At 38.8% G+C, this 17,962-nt stretch overlaps 1 protein-coding gene across 1 annotated transcript in view; it reads left to right on the forward strand.

Annotated features, from left to right (window-relative positions):
• Positions 1 to 17,962, forward strand: part of LIG1 (DNA ligase 1) — a 136,243-nt gene that overhangs the window by 49,117 nt on the left and 69,164 nt on the right. Inside the window, exons 9-13 of the mRNA XM_089678536.1 lie at positions 2,054 to 2,303; positions 3,019 to 3,126; positions 10,138 to 10,194; positions 13,232 to 13,404; positions 16,864 to 17,030. Of these exons, the coding sequence (XP_089534662.1) occupies positions 2,054 to 2,303; positions 3,019 to 3,126; positions 10,138 to 10,194; positions 13,232 to 13,404; positions 16,864 to 17,030 (755 nt within the window). The remainder of the gene's footprint in view (positions 1 to 2,053; positions 2,304 to 3,018; positions 3,127 to 10,137; positions 10,195 to 13,231; positions 13,405 to 16,863; positions 17,031 to 17,962) is intronic.

The raw sequence follows: 17,962 nt of genomic DNA on the forward strand, positions 1-17,962 counted from the left end.
ATGTGCAGGAAAGGAGTGCGGTGTGTATGATGGAATGTGCAGGAAAGGAGTGCGGTGTGTATGACGGAATGTGCAGGAAAGGAGTGCGGTGTGTATGACGGTATGTATAGGAAAGGTTTGCGGTGTGTATGATGGAATGTGCAGGAAAGGAGTGCGGTGTGTATGACGGAATGTGCAGGAAAGGAGTGCGGTGTGTATGACGGAATGTGCAGGAAAGGAGTGCGGTGTGTATGACGGAATGTGCAGGAAAGGAGTGCGGTGTGTATGACGGAATGTGCAGGAAAGGAGTGCGGTGTGTATGACGGAATGTGCAGGAAAGGAGTGCGGTGTGTATGACGGTATGTATAGGAAAGGTTTGCGGTGTGTATGATGGAATGTGCAGGAAAGGAGTGCGGTGTGCATGACGGAATGTACAGGAAAGGAGTGCGGTGTGTATGACGGAATGTGCAGGAAAGGTGTGTGGTGTGTATGATGGAATGTGCAGGAAAGGAGTGCGGTGTGTATGACGGTATGTGCAGGAAAGGTTTGCGGTGTGTATGATGGAATGTACAGGAAAAGAGTGCGGTGTGTATGACGGAATGTGCAGGAAAAGAGTGCGGTGTGTATGACGGAATGTGCAGGAAAGGTGTGCGGTGTGTATGACGGTATGTATAGGAAAGGTTTGCGGTGTGTATGATGGAATGTGCAGGAAAGGAGTGCGGTGTGTATGATGGAATGTGCAGGAAAGGTGTGCGGTGTGTATGACGGAATGTACAGGAAAGGTGTGCGGTGTGTATGATGGAATGTACAGGAAAGGTGTGCGGTGTGTATGATGGAATGTGCAGGAAAGGTGTGCACTTTGCCTCCCTGCCACATTAACAGCTTGCCTACCTGACACCTTAACACTTTGCCACCTTCGTGTTATCCTGCAACATCACTCAGGCTTACCCCTCTATACATATCTGGGAATGAACTACTGGAGGTTACATCCATTATGGTTGTATCTCTGAGCCAAATCAGTGAGCTACCTTTCTGTCTGCATATGTTATAACAGCAGCCGGTGTGAGGGATGCTCCACCTCCGAGCTCCTTCTCCAGCCAGCTTTTGAGGTACTGAGAGTCAGCGCTGGAGGGAGATGGAAGGGAGGGCAGCAAGAGTTCTGAGGAGAAGAGTCCTGTCATTTGTACACACAAAAGCCACGCTTCTGTGTGTACAAGTGACAATAGTGAGCCACAAGCACAGGGCCAGTGCTGGAGGTGGTGGAACAGAGTTCCACCACTTTCCAGCCGATAAAAGCCCTGCCTACACCTATAGTAAGTATAGTGTAGTAAATGGTATTCAACGTTGATCAGAGCTGCACAGTTTCTTTTTATCTACAGATACACCTTATCTACATAGGCAGTTTTTTGGTAAAGGTAAACTAACCCTTGATGTAGAAGGTGAGTGTATACATTTGATATCAACCATTTAATGAAATCGGCTTGTAAGATCTTTAGCAGTGCAAATGGTGCAATGGCTACATCTAGGTTAGGATCCTGTGTTTTTAAAGCATGCTGGATTTACTGCTATCAAAAGAATGATTGTTACTGAGCTGGAATTTGTTAGCTGTTGGAACAATTTGAGGGTATCCAAAGTACAGATGTGCTACTGTTACAATATTTTTGTAAGATATACTAGAAAAAAAACCTGTAAAGCTTGCCTGTGGTGGATCAAAATTCAGCTGGTTCAGCAGAGACTGGCCAAGTTTCGATTCATGTGTGGCCATCCGCACTTAACAGAAGTTAATCGGGAATGTTGGAAAACTGTTCTTGGTCAGTGGCTTCAGCCTCTGAGTGGTGTATTCTGACAACAGCCAGTCCTGCTGTCAGAATACAATGTCCTAGAGAGGGGTGAAGATGAAAGGAAGGGATTGGGGGTGCTGTTCAGCTGAGTGAAAAAAGATGACCCATTTATTACCAGTTTAAGAATACTGTTATAAAATACATTGAAAAGTCTGTACTTTGAATACATTACAGGTAATATGACAGTCTCATTCTTAATCTTGCTCGTTTTAAACATACACTTTCTTCCTCAGATACAAGTCCATCCTCTGTCAACTCCAAAAAGGGCAAAAAAGTGTCAGAAAAGTTCTTTGAAAAGAAGGGTAAAGTTTCTGAAAAAAAGGTCAAAAAAGAAACTGAAAAAGACAGCAAAGACATTTCTGAAAAACCCTTAAAGGAAGAGAGTAAAGTCTCTGAAAAACCTTCTGAAAAAGGAGATTCTGAAAAGGATTCAGAGAAGCCATCTCCTAATACTCCTGCAAAGCCCACAAAAAATATTTCCAGGTACAAGACTTGAGATTGTTTGTAAAAAATAAAGAGAAATCTATATACACAAGTTTTAAAACACGGATTTCCTTTTACAGATTGGAAACGGACTATGTGATATCTATATATTTCCTTAAATATAACTTCGTATTGTGGTAACTTTGTAAGATATCCTCCATATTTATCAAGCTACAAATGGGGGTACATGAGCAGGATCAAGAAATGTGCTAATATACAGTAGACTCCATTTAATTAGTAATTGCTAGAGTGCAGTGCCAGTATTGGTTTTACCACTTATCTTCTTAAGTTTTTTTTATTGCTCCCTTGTTCTGTACAGTAATGGCTACTAGTAATCTTGTAGCTGTAAATAGTCCCGGAATACTATTTCTGCACATCCAATGAATTGTAAAGGTGGTAGTGGTGAGCCTGTACTTTAATGGCGCAGTGCTGTAAAGGAGAAAGAACTTTAGGTTAAGGCAGGGAAAGTAGACAAGTGTTTACTGAATGTCTGAGCATGCTCAGTGGAGAGATTCTTTAACTCGTTTGTAACCAGAGGTCATTGAATCCTTCAGTAGATGCCCATAGGCTGTATTCACTTGCACTAGGTTTTATAATAGACCTGAGGCATTTTGAGTTTTAGACTTTTGACAAAAATGTGTATTTTACTGACTGGTTTATTTAATTATTTAAAGATTATACCATTCTGTTTCACATACTTTTTATTAAATTTTAGTTTCTTTGGAGCCAGCAAGCAAGATGTTCCAGACAAACAGGCAGATTATAATCCAGCAAAAAGTAGATATCATCCTGTAAATGATGCCTGCTGGACGAACGGGCAGATGTAAGTATTGCCAGGTATTATGCCCATACATTTACTGCTCATGATGGACCAACTTTTGGTGTCTCATTCTTATGGTGGCCATACACTAGACAAAAAATCGTTGGAAAATCTGTCATTTGGACAGTTCGTTTGTTTTTTGGCCAGTTAATGGGCACAAATCGAAAATCGGTAGTGATGTTTTTGAGCCGAAAAATAAAAGGATATGTTTGAAAAACCCCTGCTAAACGGACGGTAAATTGATAGGTTAATGTGTTTCTCGCCCATTAAAGATCAAACTGTTCATACTGTGCATATGTGACAAAACAAATGGAAAACTGATTCATTAATGTCCGTTGAACGGTTCAATGTTTGAAAAGCGATCATTACATGATGGCAATATCGCTTTCTCTAACGGCCATGTGTTCTTTTTTTGGAAATGCATTCAAACCATTTTTCAACTAGTGTATGGCTAGGATTAGATTTCTCAATCTCGCCACCTGAAGTCACCTTGCTGAAGAACATACAGGCTGGTGTAGGGATGGTGGTACTGCATCTGGTAATTAGGAGCAATCTTGGTCATGACCTAGTGTTTATTTAAATAATTGATTATGGCTTGTCAACAGTAGAGAACATTTTTCACCGGTTAAAAAATGTTCCAGTATTTTCAGAAACATTTTGTGGTGATAAGGCATTAAATTAGTGACACACCAAGGAAATAAAATGGCTGCTATTAATAAAAAAAAACTGCAGTAAATTTGAGTTCACGTATTCCTTTATGGTCTGCTACATGTGTAACTTCACCGTTGTTAACTTACCAACACAAATCCCATACTTTATATAGTCTGAGAAATTTTATTAATAATTCATGGGAAAGAATGATCCCCATTGAGTTTGATCTAGTTGCTGGCCCTTGCTGCTTTTATAGACACAATTACTGGTTTCTCCTAACTTAAAGGAGTTCACCATTTTACCAAAAATAATACACGAACATTTTTTGGCAGGTTAAAAAATGTGAATTTCTTATTTTTGGTTGCAGGAGCCTGGAAACCATTGCACCAGCCATCAACAGATCGCTGGTGCCATGCAGGTTTCCTGCAGATCTGTCAGTATATCTGCCTGCCCGTACGGGATGTACAAGCAAGTAGATATACTGACAGGAAGAATCAATGAACTGCCTAGGCGCTCCACAGCGCTGTGGTGGTTAATTGAGAACTACAAGCCAACAACCACTAAGGCTGTGTCGGGACTTTTAGTTTGTCATTTACAGAGATGTGAATGAGTGATGCAGCTGGGCGGACATAGCATGGCCATGTTTTTTTTAAATTTGACAGCTAGCAAGAGGAGAAGATCCCCTGCTAGCTGTCAAAGCTGGGGAGCGAAGGCTGGTGTATTCATAACATGTTACACCCTGAATATGGGTGTAACATGTTATGAAAGGTGAACTTATCCTTAAAGTATTAATGCAGAATTCCAGACAAGAATGCTGATGATGGGGCAGCACAGTCGCTAAATGGGTAGCACAACTATAATAAACAATCTCTCATGAGCAATGTATATCACAAACTGAACTACAATCCTCAAGCGACTCGCACTACAACATATTCATAACATGATCACGAATACAAATTATATACATACAGTGCCGCGCTTCCTGCAACTTATGTTAGTACAACAAAAATTGTGTAAACGTGTCAATGTGAAATGGTGACTGCAAATCATTAAACAAAAAAACAAAAAAAAAAGTCTCTAAAAAGTGGTTTCTTCAGCTTGAATACATTTCATATTTCATCTTCTGTGATTAAATACTCTACCCAAAAACAACATCAGATGTGATGACGCTCTTGATACACCACAGTGTGATTGCAGATGAGTGGGACCGATCTTTGCTTGCTTGTATTCACACATTATTGGATCTTTCTACACAATATATCTGGTGTGATTTAGCACCTTTATTATGTGAGTGGTCACTTTTTATGTTTTAATAAAATAGAGTTTTTAAAGGATAAAGCACTGTTAGGTTTTATATTTTTTCACCATGTATGCTGATTGGAGGATGAGAAATTAAGGAGAGTGGTGATCGGTGAAGGAAGATTCCATTGTCAGGACACACCGGCTAATACATGTCCACTTCAAGGGACACATGCGTTATTTGAACGAACATTTTGTAAGGTCAAAAATTCCAGGTGAGGGCACATCTGTTGTTTTTGGGTGGAGGATTTAATCACATGAAGATAAAATATGAAATGTATTCAAGCTGAAGAAAGCACTTTTTAGCTAATTTTTTTTTATTTAATGATTTACAGTCACCATTTCACAATTTTTGTTGTATTAACATAAGTTGAAGGGAGTTCGGCACTGTATGCATATAATTCACTAAATGGTTAGCACTTCCACCTGGCAGTACCAGGGTCGCTGGTTCAAATCCCAACCACGGCACCACCTGCCTGGAGTTTGTGTGTTCTCCCTCTGTCTGCGTGGGTTTCCTCCGGGTACTCCAGTTTCCTCCCACACTTCAAAGGCATGCTGGTAGGTTAATTGGATCCTGTCTAAATTGGCCCTAATATGTGTATGTATAAATGTGAGCTAGGGACTTTAGATTGTACACCCCTTGAGGGTTAGGGACTGATGTGAATGTACAATATATATATATATATGTATGTGTATGTATATGTAAAGCGCTGTGTAAATTGACGGCGCTATATACAGTTGTGTTCAAAATAATAGCAGTCAGACATCATTAACCTGATCAATCACTGTTTTTGGTAGAAATGATATTTCTACATGGCAAATAATTTACTAGCAGGTGTAGTAGAGTAATAGAAATCCAACAGACCCAACAGTCATGACATGCATGCTGCTGATTCTGTGTAATTGAATCACTAATTGAAAGGGGCATGTTCAAAATAATAGCAGTGTGGAGTTCTATTAGTGAGGTCATTCATTCTTTGAAAAACAGGTGGCAATTATTGCCCTTATTTAAGGAAGGAAGGCAGCAAATGTTGTACATGCTGGTTACAGTGCATTTCTGAGGAAAATGGGTCGTTCCAGACATTGTTCAGAAGAACAGCGTACCTTGATTAAAAAGTTGATTGGAGAGGGGAAAACATATAAAGAAGTGCAGAAAATGATAGGCTGCTCAGCTAAAATGATCGCAAATGCTATAAAATGGCAACCAAAACCTGAAAGACGTGGAAGAACGTGAAAAACTACCATTCAAATGGATAGAAGAATAGCCAAAATGGCAAGGACTCAGCCAACAATCAGCTCCAGGAAGATCAAAGAAGGTGTAAAGTTACCTGTGAGTACTGTTACAATTAGAAGACGCCTATGTGAAGCCAAGCTATCTGCAAGAAGCCCCCGCAAAGTCCCACTGTTGAAAAAAAGACTTGTGCTGAAGAGGTTACAATTTGCCAAAAGAGCACATTGACTGGCCTAAAGAGAAATGGCACAACATTTTGTGGACTGATGAAAGTAAGATTGTTCTTTTTGGGTCTAGTGGCCGGAGACAGTTTGTCAGACGACCCCCAAACACTGAATTCAAGCCGCAGTACACTGTGAAGACAGTGAAGCATGGTTGCGCAAGCATCATGATATGGGGATGTTTCTCATACTATGGTATTGGGCCTATTTATCGCATACCAGGGATCATGGATCAGTTTGAATACATCAGAATACTTGAAGAGGTCATGCTGCCTTATGCTGAAGAGGAAATGCCCTTGAAATGGGTGTTCCAACAAGACAACGACCCCAAACACACCAGTAAACGTGCAACATCTTGGTTCCAGACCAACAAGATTGACGTTATGGAGTGGCCAGCCCAATCCCCGGATCTTAATCCAATAGAAAACTTGTGGGGTGACATCAAAAATGCAGTTTCTGAGGCAAAACCAAGAAATAGAGAAGAACTGTGGAATGTAGTCCAATCATCCTGGGCTGGAATACCTGTTCACAGGTGCCAGAAGTTGGTTGACTCCATGCAACACAGATGTACAGCAGTTCTCAGAAACAGTGCTTATACAATTAAATATTCATTAAATGATTCAAAGGAAAGCAAAATCTTCAAACATTTTTCAGTTTATATAATGAATGTTTGAGTTTGTAAAGAAGAATACAAACACTGCTATTTTTTTGAACAGTCTAATATTCACTTTTCTTCAGTTCTTTTAGAGGAACAACATAAATTTGATACATTTTTCTTCATGTTTTGATTTGGAATAGAATGTGTAGTGTTCCCAATGCATTTGTGTGTATGGAAATAAAAGCTATTGGAAGGATTTTGAGCTTTATTCACTTTTTTCAACACACTGCTGTTATTTTGAACACAACTTTAAATACCTGAAATAAGTAATAATAAAAAATACAAAAATAATCTCTCCCAGATTTCCACTTCTGTGTTTATCCACTTTTTAGTTTTATAAATGGTTGATTGCAAACAGCTAACTAATCAATCCATTCAAGACCCCTCCTCTCTTGGACCATCAATGCTTGGTTCGTGTAGCTGAATGTGGCTGCTCACTGACACTTCCGTGTACCATGATGAGTCTTGGCGCTCCTAGCGGGGATTGCTTAGGGATGTTGTGGCTCGTTCAAGGCATTAAGGCTTAACAACAACTTTAAAGCAAACCTGTTAAAAATGTAGCCACAGACAATTGGGTGTGGCCTTACCCATATGGAAGAAAAATATATTTGAAATATATTTTAAAAATATTCTTCCCAAATTTATCTTAAATGCTACAATTTTGGCCACATTCAATACATTTCAAAATATATTTTTATATATATATATATATATATATATATATATATATACACATACGGTATATATATATATATATATATATATATATATATATATATATATATTTTGCATGTTGAAATGTGTTTTTATTACAAAATATATGAAAAATATTTTTAAAAATACATTTCAAATATACTGTATGTCTTAAAAAATACAAATCTACATTTTTGGAATGCATTTACAAATATATGTAAAAAGATGTGTTAAAATGACTTTATGTTAAAAAAATCTGAATATATTTTAAAAATATGTTTTTTAAATATATTCAGTTTTTTTTTTTTTACGTAAAGTCATTTTAACATATCTTTTTACATATATTCGTAAATGTATTCCAAAAATGTATATTTGAATTTTTAAAGAGATGCAGTTTATTTGAAATGTTTTTCTAAAAATAATTTTCATATATTTTGTAATAAATATACATTTCAATATGGAGTGTACGTGTATATATGTGTGTGTGTGTGTGTGTGTATATATATATATATATATATATATATATATATATATATATATATATATATATATATATATATATATATATATTATTTTTGTTTTAAATATATTGAATATGGCTCAAATTGTTGCATTTCAAATATATGGCGATCTATTTGCAAAGAATATTTTTAAAATATGTTTCAAATGTATTTTTCTTCCATGTGGGTACAGTGAATACTATACCACTTAAAGAGACTCATAATGTACTGTAAATGATGTACAAAGTCTACTTGTGCTCTTATGTTAAATAATCAGTGAATATGCACCTGTAGCTGCTAACATCTGATCCTGTACCAATAGATCTAATAAAGTGTACAAATAAAGCAAAAAATAATGTAGAGCTTAACAAGGAATGGATAAATAATCTGATAACATTAATAAATCATACTAAGCACAGGGTCAGTACAACAAAACAACACACTCCTTAGCATGTGAAAGGAGAAATTAGTGCGTAATGGAGCTAGATATGTGAGATCTTAAACACGTGAAACCCCTGCACACAGTGCACATATAAAAAAGTCCAGTGATCCGTATCACATTTTTCCGCTCATGCAAAATCAATGGACTGTGTATAATCCCACACACCCCGAAGTGCAATCCAAAACCGTCTGAAATGGCCTAGTCCTGAGGAAGTCACGAAGTCACGTGACGAAACGCGTCGACGGCAATACGTGGTGACGCACTTCCGGCGCGGCGCCATCTTGGAACACCCTTCAGCCACATGTTTACACCCATGGTATGGGAACAAGCTGTATTTCATCTTGCTGGTGTAAGTGTGCGTTTGACTTAGTTTTTAAGCAGTATTAAAGCTTTTTTACACTGTGGAGGATGTCTTCTTCTTTTATCCTATTGGGATCTGAGTTGGGATCCATCCTGCTCATCTGACCATTAAGGATATTATAGGAGAGGTGGAATCAGTGTACTGGGGATATATCTTCAAGTCATCTACTCAAGAGGAAGGTTATCTTGATCCATTGGTGATATTATATGCTCTGTGGCCCTGCAGGGTCGCAGATAGGAGGTGAGAGGCCATTTCAGCCGGTTTTGGATTGCACTTCGGGGTGTGTGGGATTATACACAGTCCATTGATTTTGCATGAGCGGAAGGAATGTGATACGGATCACTGGACTTTTTTATATGTGCACTGTGTGCAGTGGTTTCACATGTGTTTAAGATCTCACATATCTAGCTCCATTACGCACTAATTTCTCCTTTCACATGCTAAGGAGTGTGTTGTTTTGTTGTACTGACCCTGTGCTTAGTATGATTTATTAATGTTATCAGATTATTTATCCATTCCTTGTTAAGCGCTACATCATTTTTTGCTTTATTCATAATGTACTGTATCTTGCTTAATGTTTCTTATGTGTAGAAGGTGCATGGATGCTAGGCCCTGGCTGTGTATTGGGCCTCAGTTTCTCTAATCTGATTCAACCTGCCCTTCCCTGCGCTAAACCCCATTCCTTTCATTCAGTTTTGAAATAACAGCATCTCTATGGACAGCAGTGGTTCTGGCATATGACATTTTAATCTTATGTGGGTGAGGTGGAACTTAGTTGCACAAGGAAGGGCTTTATTTTGACAAACAAAGAAATTGAAGAAAAGCTCATTTACTGCTCTACCTGTAATACTGGCTTGCGTGCGTGTTGACGGACTATAATAGGTTTGGGTATGTTAAGTTATTTTCAGATATTCTCGAACATCTGTAATGTGTGACTTTTGTTCCTTTATCTTTTTAGGGTTCCATACTTGGCAGTTGCACGCACGTTTGAAATGATCGAAGATGAATCTGCACGGTAATGCATTTATAGGAGACTTCTAATGATTTATTATGTAAAATCCGACCATAACTGGAGATATAGATGCTTATTTTTACATCTTTTTTAATTACTAGTTAAGTGAATTCCTCCTACTCCAGCTTGGTAACTACAGGTTGCAACAGGTCTTGCTGTTACATGTATTTTAACAGCTCAAATGCCGCAAGCCTGCAAGCCCAACAGCATTTCAGTTTGACATAAACATGGGAAATTCATACTATGCATACAGTCAAAACATGCATAAGCAGCATGGACCTTCATTGCAAACTGCATCTCTAAACAGTCTAGAGTTAGAGTTGGTGTTAACAATGGCTGCATTGGCATGCAAATTGGCATGTTAAGCCCTTGTTCACACACACATGCGATTTCCAGTGTGTTCCAGAATGCATGGAATCACATGGCAAGTGAAATAACTTGAATTTCTATACAGGCCATTCACATATATGCAGTGTGATTCCAATGTGCTTTTAACTACTTCAGCCCCAAGCCATTTCTGGCACTCTTTGTTTACATTTTAAAACCAGTATTTCTTGCTAGAAAATGCCTTAGAACCCCCAAACAATATATTTTTTTTATAATGCAAAGGTCCTGGATAATAAATTGGTGTTTTTTGCTTTTTTTATGTCATACTGTGTTTGCGCAGTAGTTTTTCAAACGCAATTTTTGGGAAAAAATTCATTTTTTTTGAAATATAAAAAAATAAAAGATACATAACCCTATTTTTGTAAATTATAAAAGAGGGTGTTAAGCCAAGTAAATATATACTAAATATGTCATGCGTTAAAATTGCGCACACCCGTGCAACAACGACAAACTATGTAAATTTTACTATTCATAAGCGATGCTTTAAAAGCCTTTACAGGTTACCACGTTAGATTTACAGAGGAGGTCTAGTGCTAGAATTACTGCCCATGATCTGATGTTTGCGGCGATTCCTCACATGTATGTGATGATCGCTGGTTGCGTGCGTGTGGGACCGACGCATGTGTTCACCTTTGTATATGAGCACGGGGGGACTGGGGCACGTTAATTTAAATTTTTGTCTTTTTTTTTTTTACACTGTCGCTTTAATTTGTTTTTAATCACTCTTATTGCTGTCAAGAAATGTAAGCATCCCTTGTGACAGCAATAGACTTGTGACAGGTACTTTTTATGGAGGGGCCTGGGGTCTAAAGTACCCCAAATCCCTCCTCTGCACTTGAAAGCATTCAAAACACCAATGTTGAATGTTTTCAAATTTTTAAAAATGGCGCCGAAAGTTTCCGAGCAAACCAGAAATGATGTCTGGTCATCGTTTCTGTTTTACTATAAGAGAGAGCCGATCAAAGCCGAATCCGGCTATGTTTGGCTGTCCAGGCAGCCGGCGGACGTGCCTACTGGTCACTTGTGACTCCCGGTGAGACTGGAAATCTTGAGAGAGCCACAGAAGGCACAGAAGGGGGGGGACGTCCCATCCCGCTGCTTGTACAAGCAATCGAGCAGCTAGTTAGCCACTCTGCTTGTACAAGAGAGCCAACTGCCTGTTCTAAAAAACGGTATTGGGGTGATGCCTTCAGCTGCAAGCATCACTTCTGTATAACCACTAAAATTCCAACAGTGTTTGCTTACAGCGCTGGTCCGGAAATAGTTAAAAAGGGTCCTTTGCAATTTGTAGCTACATAGACTTAGATGGAAAATGCTTATCTGTCTTAAGATAAAACATTTGTTTTATCTTAAGACAGAGAATACTGCCAAATCGCACCTGAATTACTGAACAACAACTCTACTGAAACCGGAAGGAAAATCGCACTGCATCTATGTGAACCTAGCCTAAGAGTCGTTTTGGCTTTCCTGTTGAGCTTAACATCGCAATAATGCCTGTTTATTCAAACATTCTTTTTTTTTTAAATCTGCAAAAGGGACAGTACTTACTATCAATGCAGAATCCCTTGTGCCGATGGCTGTTTTGTTTGAAATCTGAATCCCTCCCCCATTCCAGCAGTAGTAGAAGTTTAATGATGGTGGGGCTGAAAATTCCAAGCTTGATATAAGTTACAGTATAAATGTATAAAAAATGGGTGCAGCGCTAATAATCAATGTCCAAGGATCCTAAATATGGACAATGACTTTTGCATATAAGGTGCCGATAATAACAAATAAAGTGACATAAGTGTTAGGACATATGTAAACACAGTAAATAAAGTGCACAAATAAGAACCACAGACAGTGGTTGAAGTGATAAGTGAATGTCCAATATTATTGAACGTGAGGATCATAGGATCTCCAAGAAGTAGTCAAATTCTTTATCCGGAGTGGTTAATGGTGTTAGGTAAATTGCGCACTCACCAGATGCACAAATTAATCACGCATTTGAGATATACTGTCTCATTAGGTCAGCCAAAACATCCACTCTGGAGATAGCCAGATTCCTGCTCCCTTCAGGGTCCTCCAAATGGTACCAGTAATGTCAGGTTTCCTCTGAGATGGGCTCTGTGAATGGTGAGACTCACAGGGAGCAGCTGTAGCAAGCGTAATGGAATCCAATTCAATTTTTCCTAAATGGCCACAGAACATGGAACTCACCACGAATATAAGAAATACCGCCAATTGAGGTAAGAACTTTTGATACTCTGAAGAAATAGCTGTTTGTCTCTGCCCATGTGCAATGTGAATCTGTATGGTCTCTCTGTGTTGCTAAGAAAGGTGAGCATTGAAACCTAGATTTCATGAGTGTGCCCAGAAACCCAGGGAGTTGTGGAAAATGAAGTTAAAGGGGCCTTTGCCTTCATCTGAGCATGGTAGGATCCTTGCACATTGATTTTTAGCGCTGCACCCATTTTTTTATACATTTATTTATTTAGAGGTTTTTTGGTTGCCTTGATGCTTCAGCTGCTTTGTGCTCTGCAGCGCTCGCTTAGCTTTTATCTTCTTACATAAGTTACAGTATGTTTTCACAGCTAGTAGTGCTACTAGTATGCATGTTTTTAAAATGTATTTTTTTCAGGGGTTTTAATATTCCACTTATCTTCTATTTTAGCTTGAAGAACATAGAGACGCTTAGTAATTTGCTGCGTTCTGTTATCTGCCTGTCTCCGGGGGATCTTTTGCCTTGTATCTACCTGTGTTTGAATCGCTTGGGTCCTGCTTATGAAGGGCTTGAACTTGGTATTGGAGAAACTATATTGATGAAAGCTGTTGCACAAGCTACTGGTATGAATATATTTCAATAAACCTTTTTTTCTTTTAACAACTGAATTTTAAATAATCTTAATTTTATTTCTAAGTATACAGCACATTTACTTTTTTTATTGGTTACGCTGTAACATAAGAACACATAATGTTGTTTAAACATAAAGGAGTATAATTTTAGTGATAGTACTACATATATTCAGTGAGTTCATATTTTTTTTTAAAGTATATGTAAACCCAAGAACAACAATATACAGTATTGCAGCGTATTGCTTTTTACATGTGGAGGCTGTATTAGTTTTCATTGTTCAGGCTGTTTTTCTTTTTCACATGGTGATTTTGCTAGTTCCATACTTTCTGTCCTAGGGTGACTGTATCTATGGAGGAATAGCATTGTCACACTAGGACTAACAGTGCTAGGGCCACAGAACACCTCCCTCTCCTCATCTACATAGGGGTTGGGTAGAGAGAACTGGAAACAATGCTAATTGATGAAAGTGCAGCAGAGTGCACAGGACATCACAAGCTTTTGTGCTGCTATTAATATGGAGTCATGTCAGCTTACTGAGCTTCAAAGAGGGCACCGCTTAGCTGGTTCCTCTGTGACTGAAGTTGCCAATTTATTTGCCATGTCGCGAGGTCCAGTATCAAAGGTTATGACAGCAAATACAGTTTCTTTGAAAACGTCGTCTGATAAGCATAAGCGCGGTCGACACGGTCAGCTGACCAAAAGAGACTAAAGGGCATTGTGCAGGATTGTGACCTGGAAAAGGAAAACAACTGCAAAAGTGACTGCAGAGCTCAGTCACCTCAGTACTAGCTATGCGAGCACCAACAATTTGTCCTCTATGAAGCTCAGTAAGCTCTGACCTGACTTGGTATTACTAGCAGCGCATGCAGTGAATGACGAAAGTGAGGCTTCCCACCTGTTAGTTAGGTGTCTCATCACACAGTGAAAACAAATGAATGTTACAACACTTCCGTTTTCAACGCAAAACATGTCACTTTTACACCTGCAAGTCATGTAGTGTTTCCATTTTTTTGCCTAACCTCTGTATGTTTCTTGCTAAAGAACATTATTTTTATCAAGTTGTAATGGGTAAAGTTATGCTTTAATAGACCATCATTTTTTTTTGTTTTATTTTTTTCACCTAAATCTGGCCTCATTGGCAAGACTGTAGATTCTCTATGTATATTGAAACGCTGTATAAAACTCTTAAATGTCTTAGTGCTGTCTTCCATTATGCAGTACTAAATAAATACATTAGGGAGTTGGGAATAGATATAACTATAATTATACAACCAGGCAGAAGAGATTTAAAATCTAGCTCCTTTTTTCTTTTCAATTTAAATGGTTTGTTTGATCCAGGGTGGCTCAAACACACGAATGCCTTTACTAATTCCTGCAGCTATTGTGAAGACTGTATATAATGATGCTACATACGGTATACAGTTGTGTGGTCTGGAAGCGGTACCGGGATTCCTGTCTGCGCCAGAACAAAATTGAGCAGAGCTGAGTGCTTCTAAGGACTCGTTCCCACTTAACTTTATTTCTAATTCTTGCCAAACGCCCATATAGCATTAGACAGGCGTGTGGGAAGTGTTTTTAACGCTCCCCAAACGCCCTATGCATGGTTTTGAAGCGGTTGATAGGCTTTTGCCAAGCATTAAAACTGCATCACAAACGCTTATAATGAAGTTAAATGGTATTAACGCTCCACAACTGCCTCTCAACCGCACCTGAGGGAATAACACACACCTGCCCATGGAACAGCTGAGAAGCCAATTGTCCCATTACTTTTGGTTCCTTAACAAGTGGGAGGCACATATGCAAACTGTTGTAATTCCTACACCGTTCACCTGATTTGGATGTAAATACCCTCAAATGAAAGCTGACAGTCTGCAGTTAAAGCACATCTTGTTCGTTTCATTTCATATCCATTGTGGTGGTGTATAGAGCCAAAAATGTTAGAATTGTGTCGATGTCCCAATATTTATGGACCTGACTGTATATAAATTCTTTTTTTTAAAGTGAACCTTTAGTATCACTTTAAACTTTAATTTGAATTGACACACCTGTAGGATGCACCAAAGAAAAAGTCTAGATTTTTTTTAAATACATCAGGGTGCTGCTTTTACTGAGTTGAAACTTCCTTCATGTAAACACCACTGCCAAGGCTGTACTTATGGTAATAGCATCCATGGACCAAACGCCTGGGGCAGCAGGGTAAAGAGAGAGAGAGCGAGCACCAGGCCCCAAAGTAAATTGATAACTTTTTCTTCTCTCTTTTTAACCATTCTTAGACTTTTTATGAAAAAAAAGAGTCGCAAGACTTTAGCATTCATGAAACATAAAACAATCTGTCATAGACAGGGGTCAGGTAGCTATAGCTTCTTCTGAAGCAGTCATGTTGGATTTCGAAAAGCATCAAGGGAGTTGCCGGATGACATAATTACGCTAAGCGGAACCATAAGTTGGCCATCTTGGCTAGGTATCTGAAGCCAAAGTTTTACCTTAAGGAGGAAATGCCAGGCGCTTGCGGAGCAGCACCATAGGCTTGAATGGGAGGCTTCAACTCCTCCTGACTCTACACGAGGCGTCAGTTTTGCCACAACGCTAACACTTCAGTGTGAACAGCACTGTGTGCTGCCATGTGCAGAATTTTCATAGACATTTGAGAAGCGTTAAAAACACTTCCCTGATGCCTGCTGACACAGTGTGAACTGAGCCTTAGTCATTCACAGGAAGTGAAGTCCTCTGCTGGCTTCTCCACCTCAGAGGAGGAAGCCTTGTATTCATTGATAAAATCACTAGGCTTCCTGTGAATGGTTGATCATCAGCCCAAGTTGATTTTCTTCCAGCAGCAGAAGGGAAGTTCCTTTACTGTTGCCAGGACACAGCACTGTATACTGTTTAGCTGATGCTACATACAGTTTATACAGTGCTGACAGCAGCCATCATGATTACTAAAGAAGATTCCTTTGCCCAAACAAACTATTTAAAGTGAACGGAAAGATGGAGTTGGGCTTTACGTGATTTAATATCTTATTTGCTGAGCTCAGCATAAACTACAGATTACTAAACCTATGACAATTTAAATCTACCACCACTAGATTCTCCATACGAGTGCAGCATTATAAACCATACTGCAGAGCTTCTGTCTACATTTTACCTTTCATGGGCTGGTTTTTCTGGAACTTAATTTGAAGCTTTTAAAGGAGCTTTACACTAGCTAGTGAATAAATAACACGCTGAACAACTAAGCAGCATGTGAGCTAGTTGGGACATTGGATTCCAACATATCTGTTCTTGTTCCATGACTGAATACAGAGTTAGCAATGTCCTCCCATAGAGTATTCACTTTTAAAAACAAGTCATTATTAGTAGTTCCCATATTTTATATCCTGTCAGGTTCGCTGTGGTTACTTTTATTATTAATTATGGTGATTTCCATACTTGTCTTATCTGTTTATTGGCAGGACGTCAGTTAGACAAAATTAAAGCTGAGGCACAAGAGAAGGGGGATCTCGGGCTTGTTGCAGAAAGCAGCCGCAGTAACCAGCGCACCATGTTCACACCACCAAAACTTACTGTTACAAGTGTCTTTAACAAGCTGAAAGAGATTGCCAAGATGACTGGTAATGCTGTAGGTATTTGAGTACAAAATAGAACTAACTGTATTACTATTTATATATTATTTTTACATTCAAACCAATAGCTGTCATTCTTGTTGTGGATTACATCCATGTAATTTCAGACCTGAAGGTTTAAGCAATAAAATACTACTCAGTTGCAATTGGAGCAAATATTACTTACTTTTCAGCCATAAAGTCTTGTATTCAGATGTTAATAATATGACAGTCAAATGGAAATATCCCATATCCCCATACATGTCACAGTTTGTAGAGGACATCTCTGGTGAATTGTTCAAAGGGGATAACATACTGCATTGCTATCTTGAAATTGGAATGGCCAGTGAATATTTACCTTGCAGTTATCTATTGTAATTTATAGAACTGTATGCAATAAAAAAAAAATAGAAATGGAAAGTGTCAAGAATTGAGGTAACTCAGTGCTTTGCCCATGTATTTGTAGGAGCTTGATGTGTGTTTGAATGCCCCTAGGGGATTCACTCTGAAGTACCAGCTGCAACACTTTTGCTCATGAGCCAGTGGTGGGAAGTGATGCATTGCTATTGAAAATAGTGCCCAGTTTACTGCCTGGGCACCCCTGCTGAGTCTGTGCAGCCTCCCTTCAGGTTGAATTACTCCATATGTGCATGCCATTTTTTTAGAGCTGGGATTTTCTCAGCCTTCACAAAATTTCCTCAGCTGCATCCACACCATGATTCTCCTGGACATTCACTCTGACTGCTGCCTTATGGTGACAAAGTCACTGTTGAAGCTCAGGTTCTTAGGGACGGGCAAATTTGAGTCTGTTCATCCCATGTTGCTAAAAGTTAGGAATTCTACTCTTAAATCTCTATTATTAGACATGAAAGGCATACTTTACTTAGTGTGAGTCTTGGGCCTTACACCCAAGGAGTTTTTCAATGGGATGAAGTCTCTGAGGAAATCT

The sequence above is a fragment of the Staurois parvus genome, unplaced genomic scaffold (genome assembly GCF_062004578.1).
Source record: "Staurois parvus isolate SC_StPar_1 unplaced genomic scaffold, SC_StPar_1.0 ptg000207l, whole genome shotgun sequence".
Lineage (NCBI taxonomy): Eukaryota > Metazoa > Chordata > Amphibia > Anura > Ranidae > Staurois > Staurois parvus.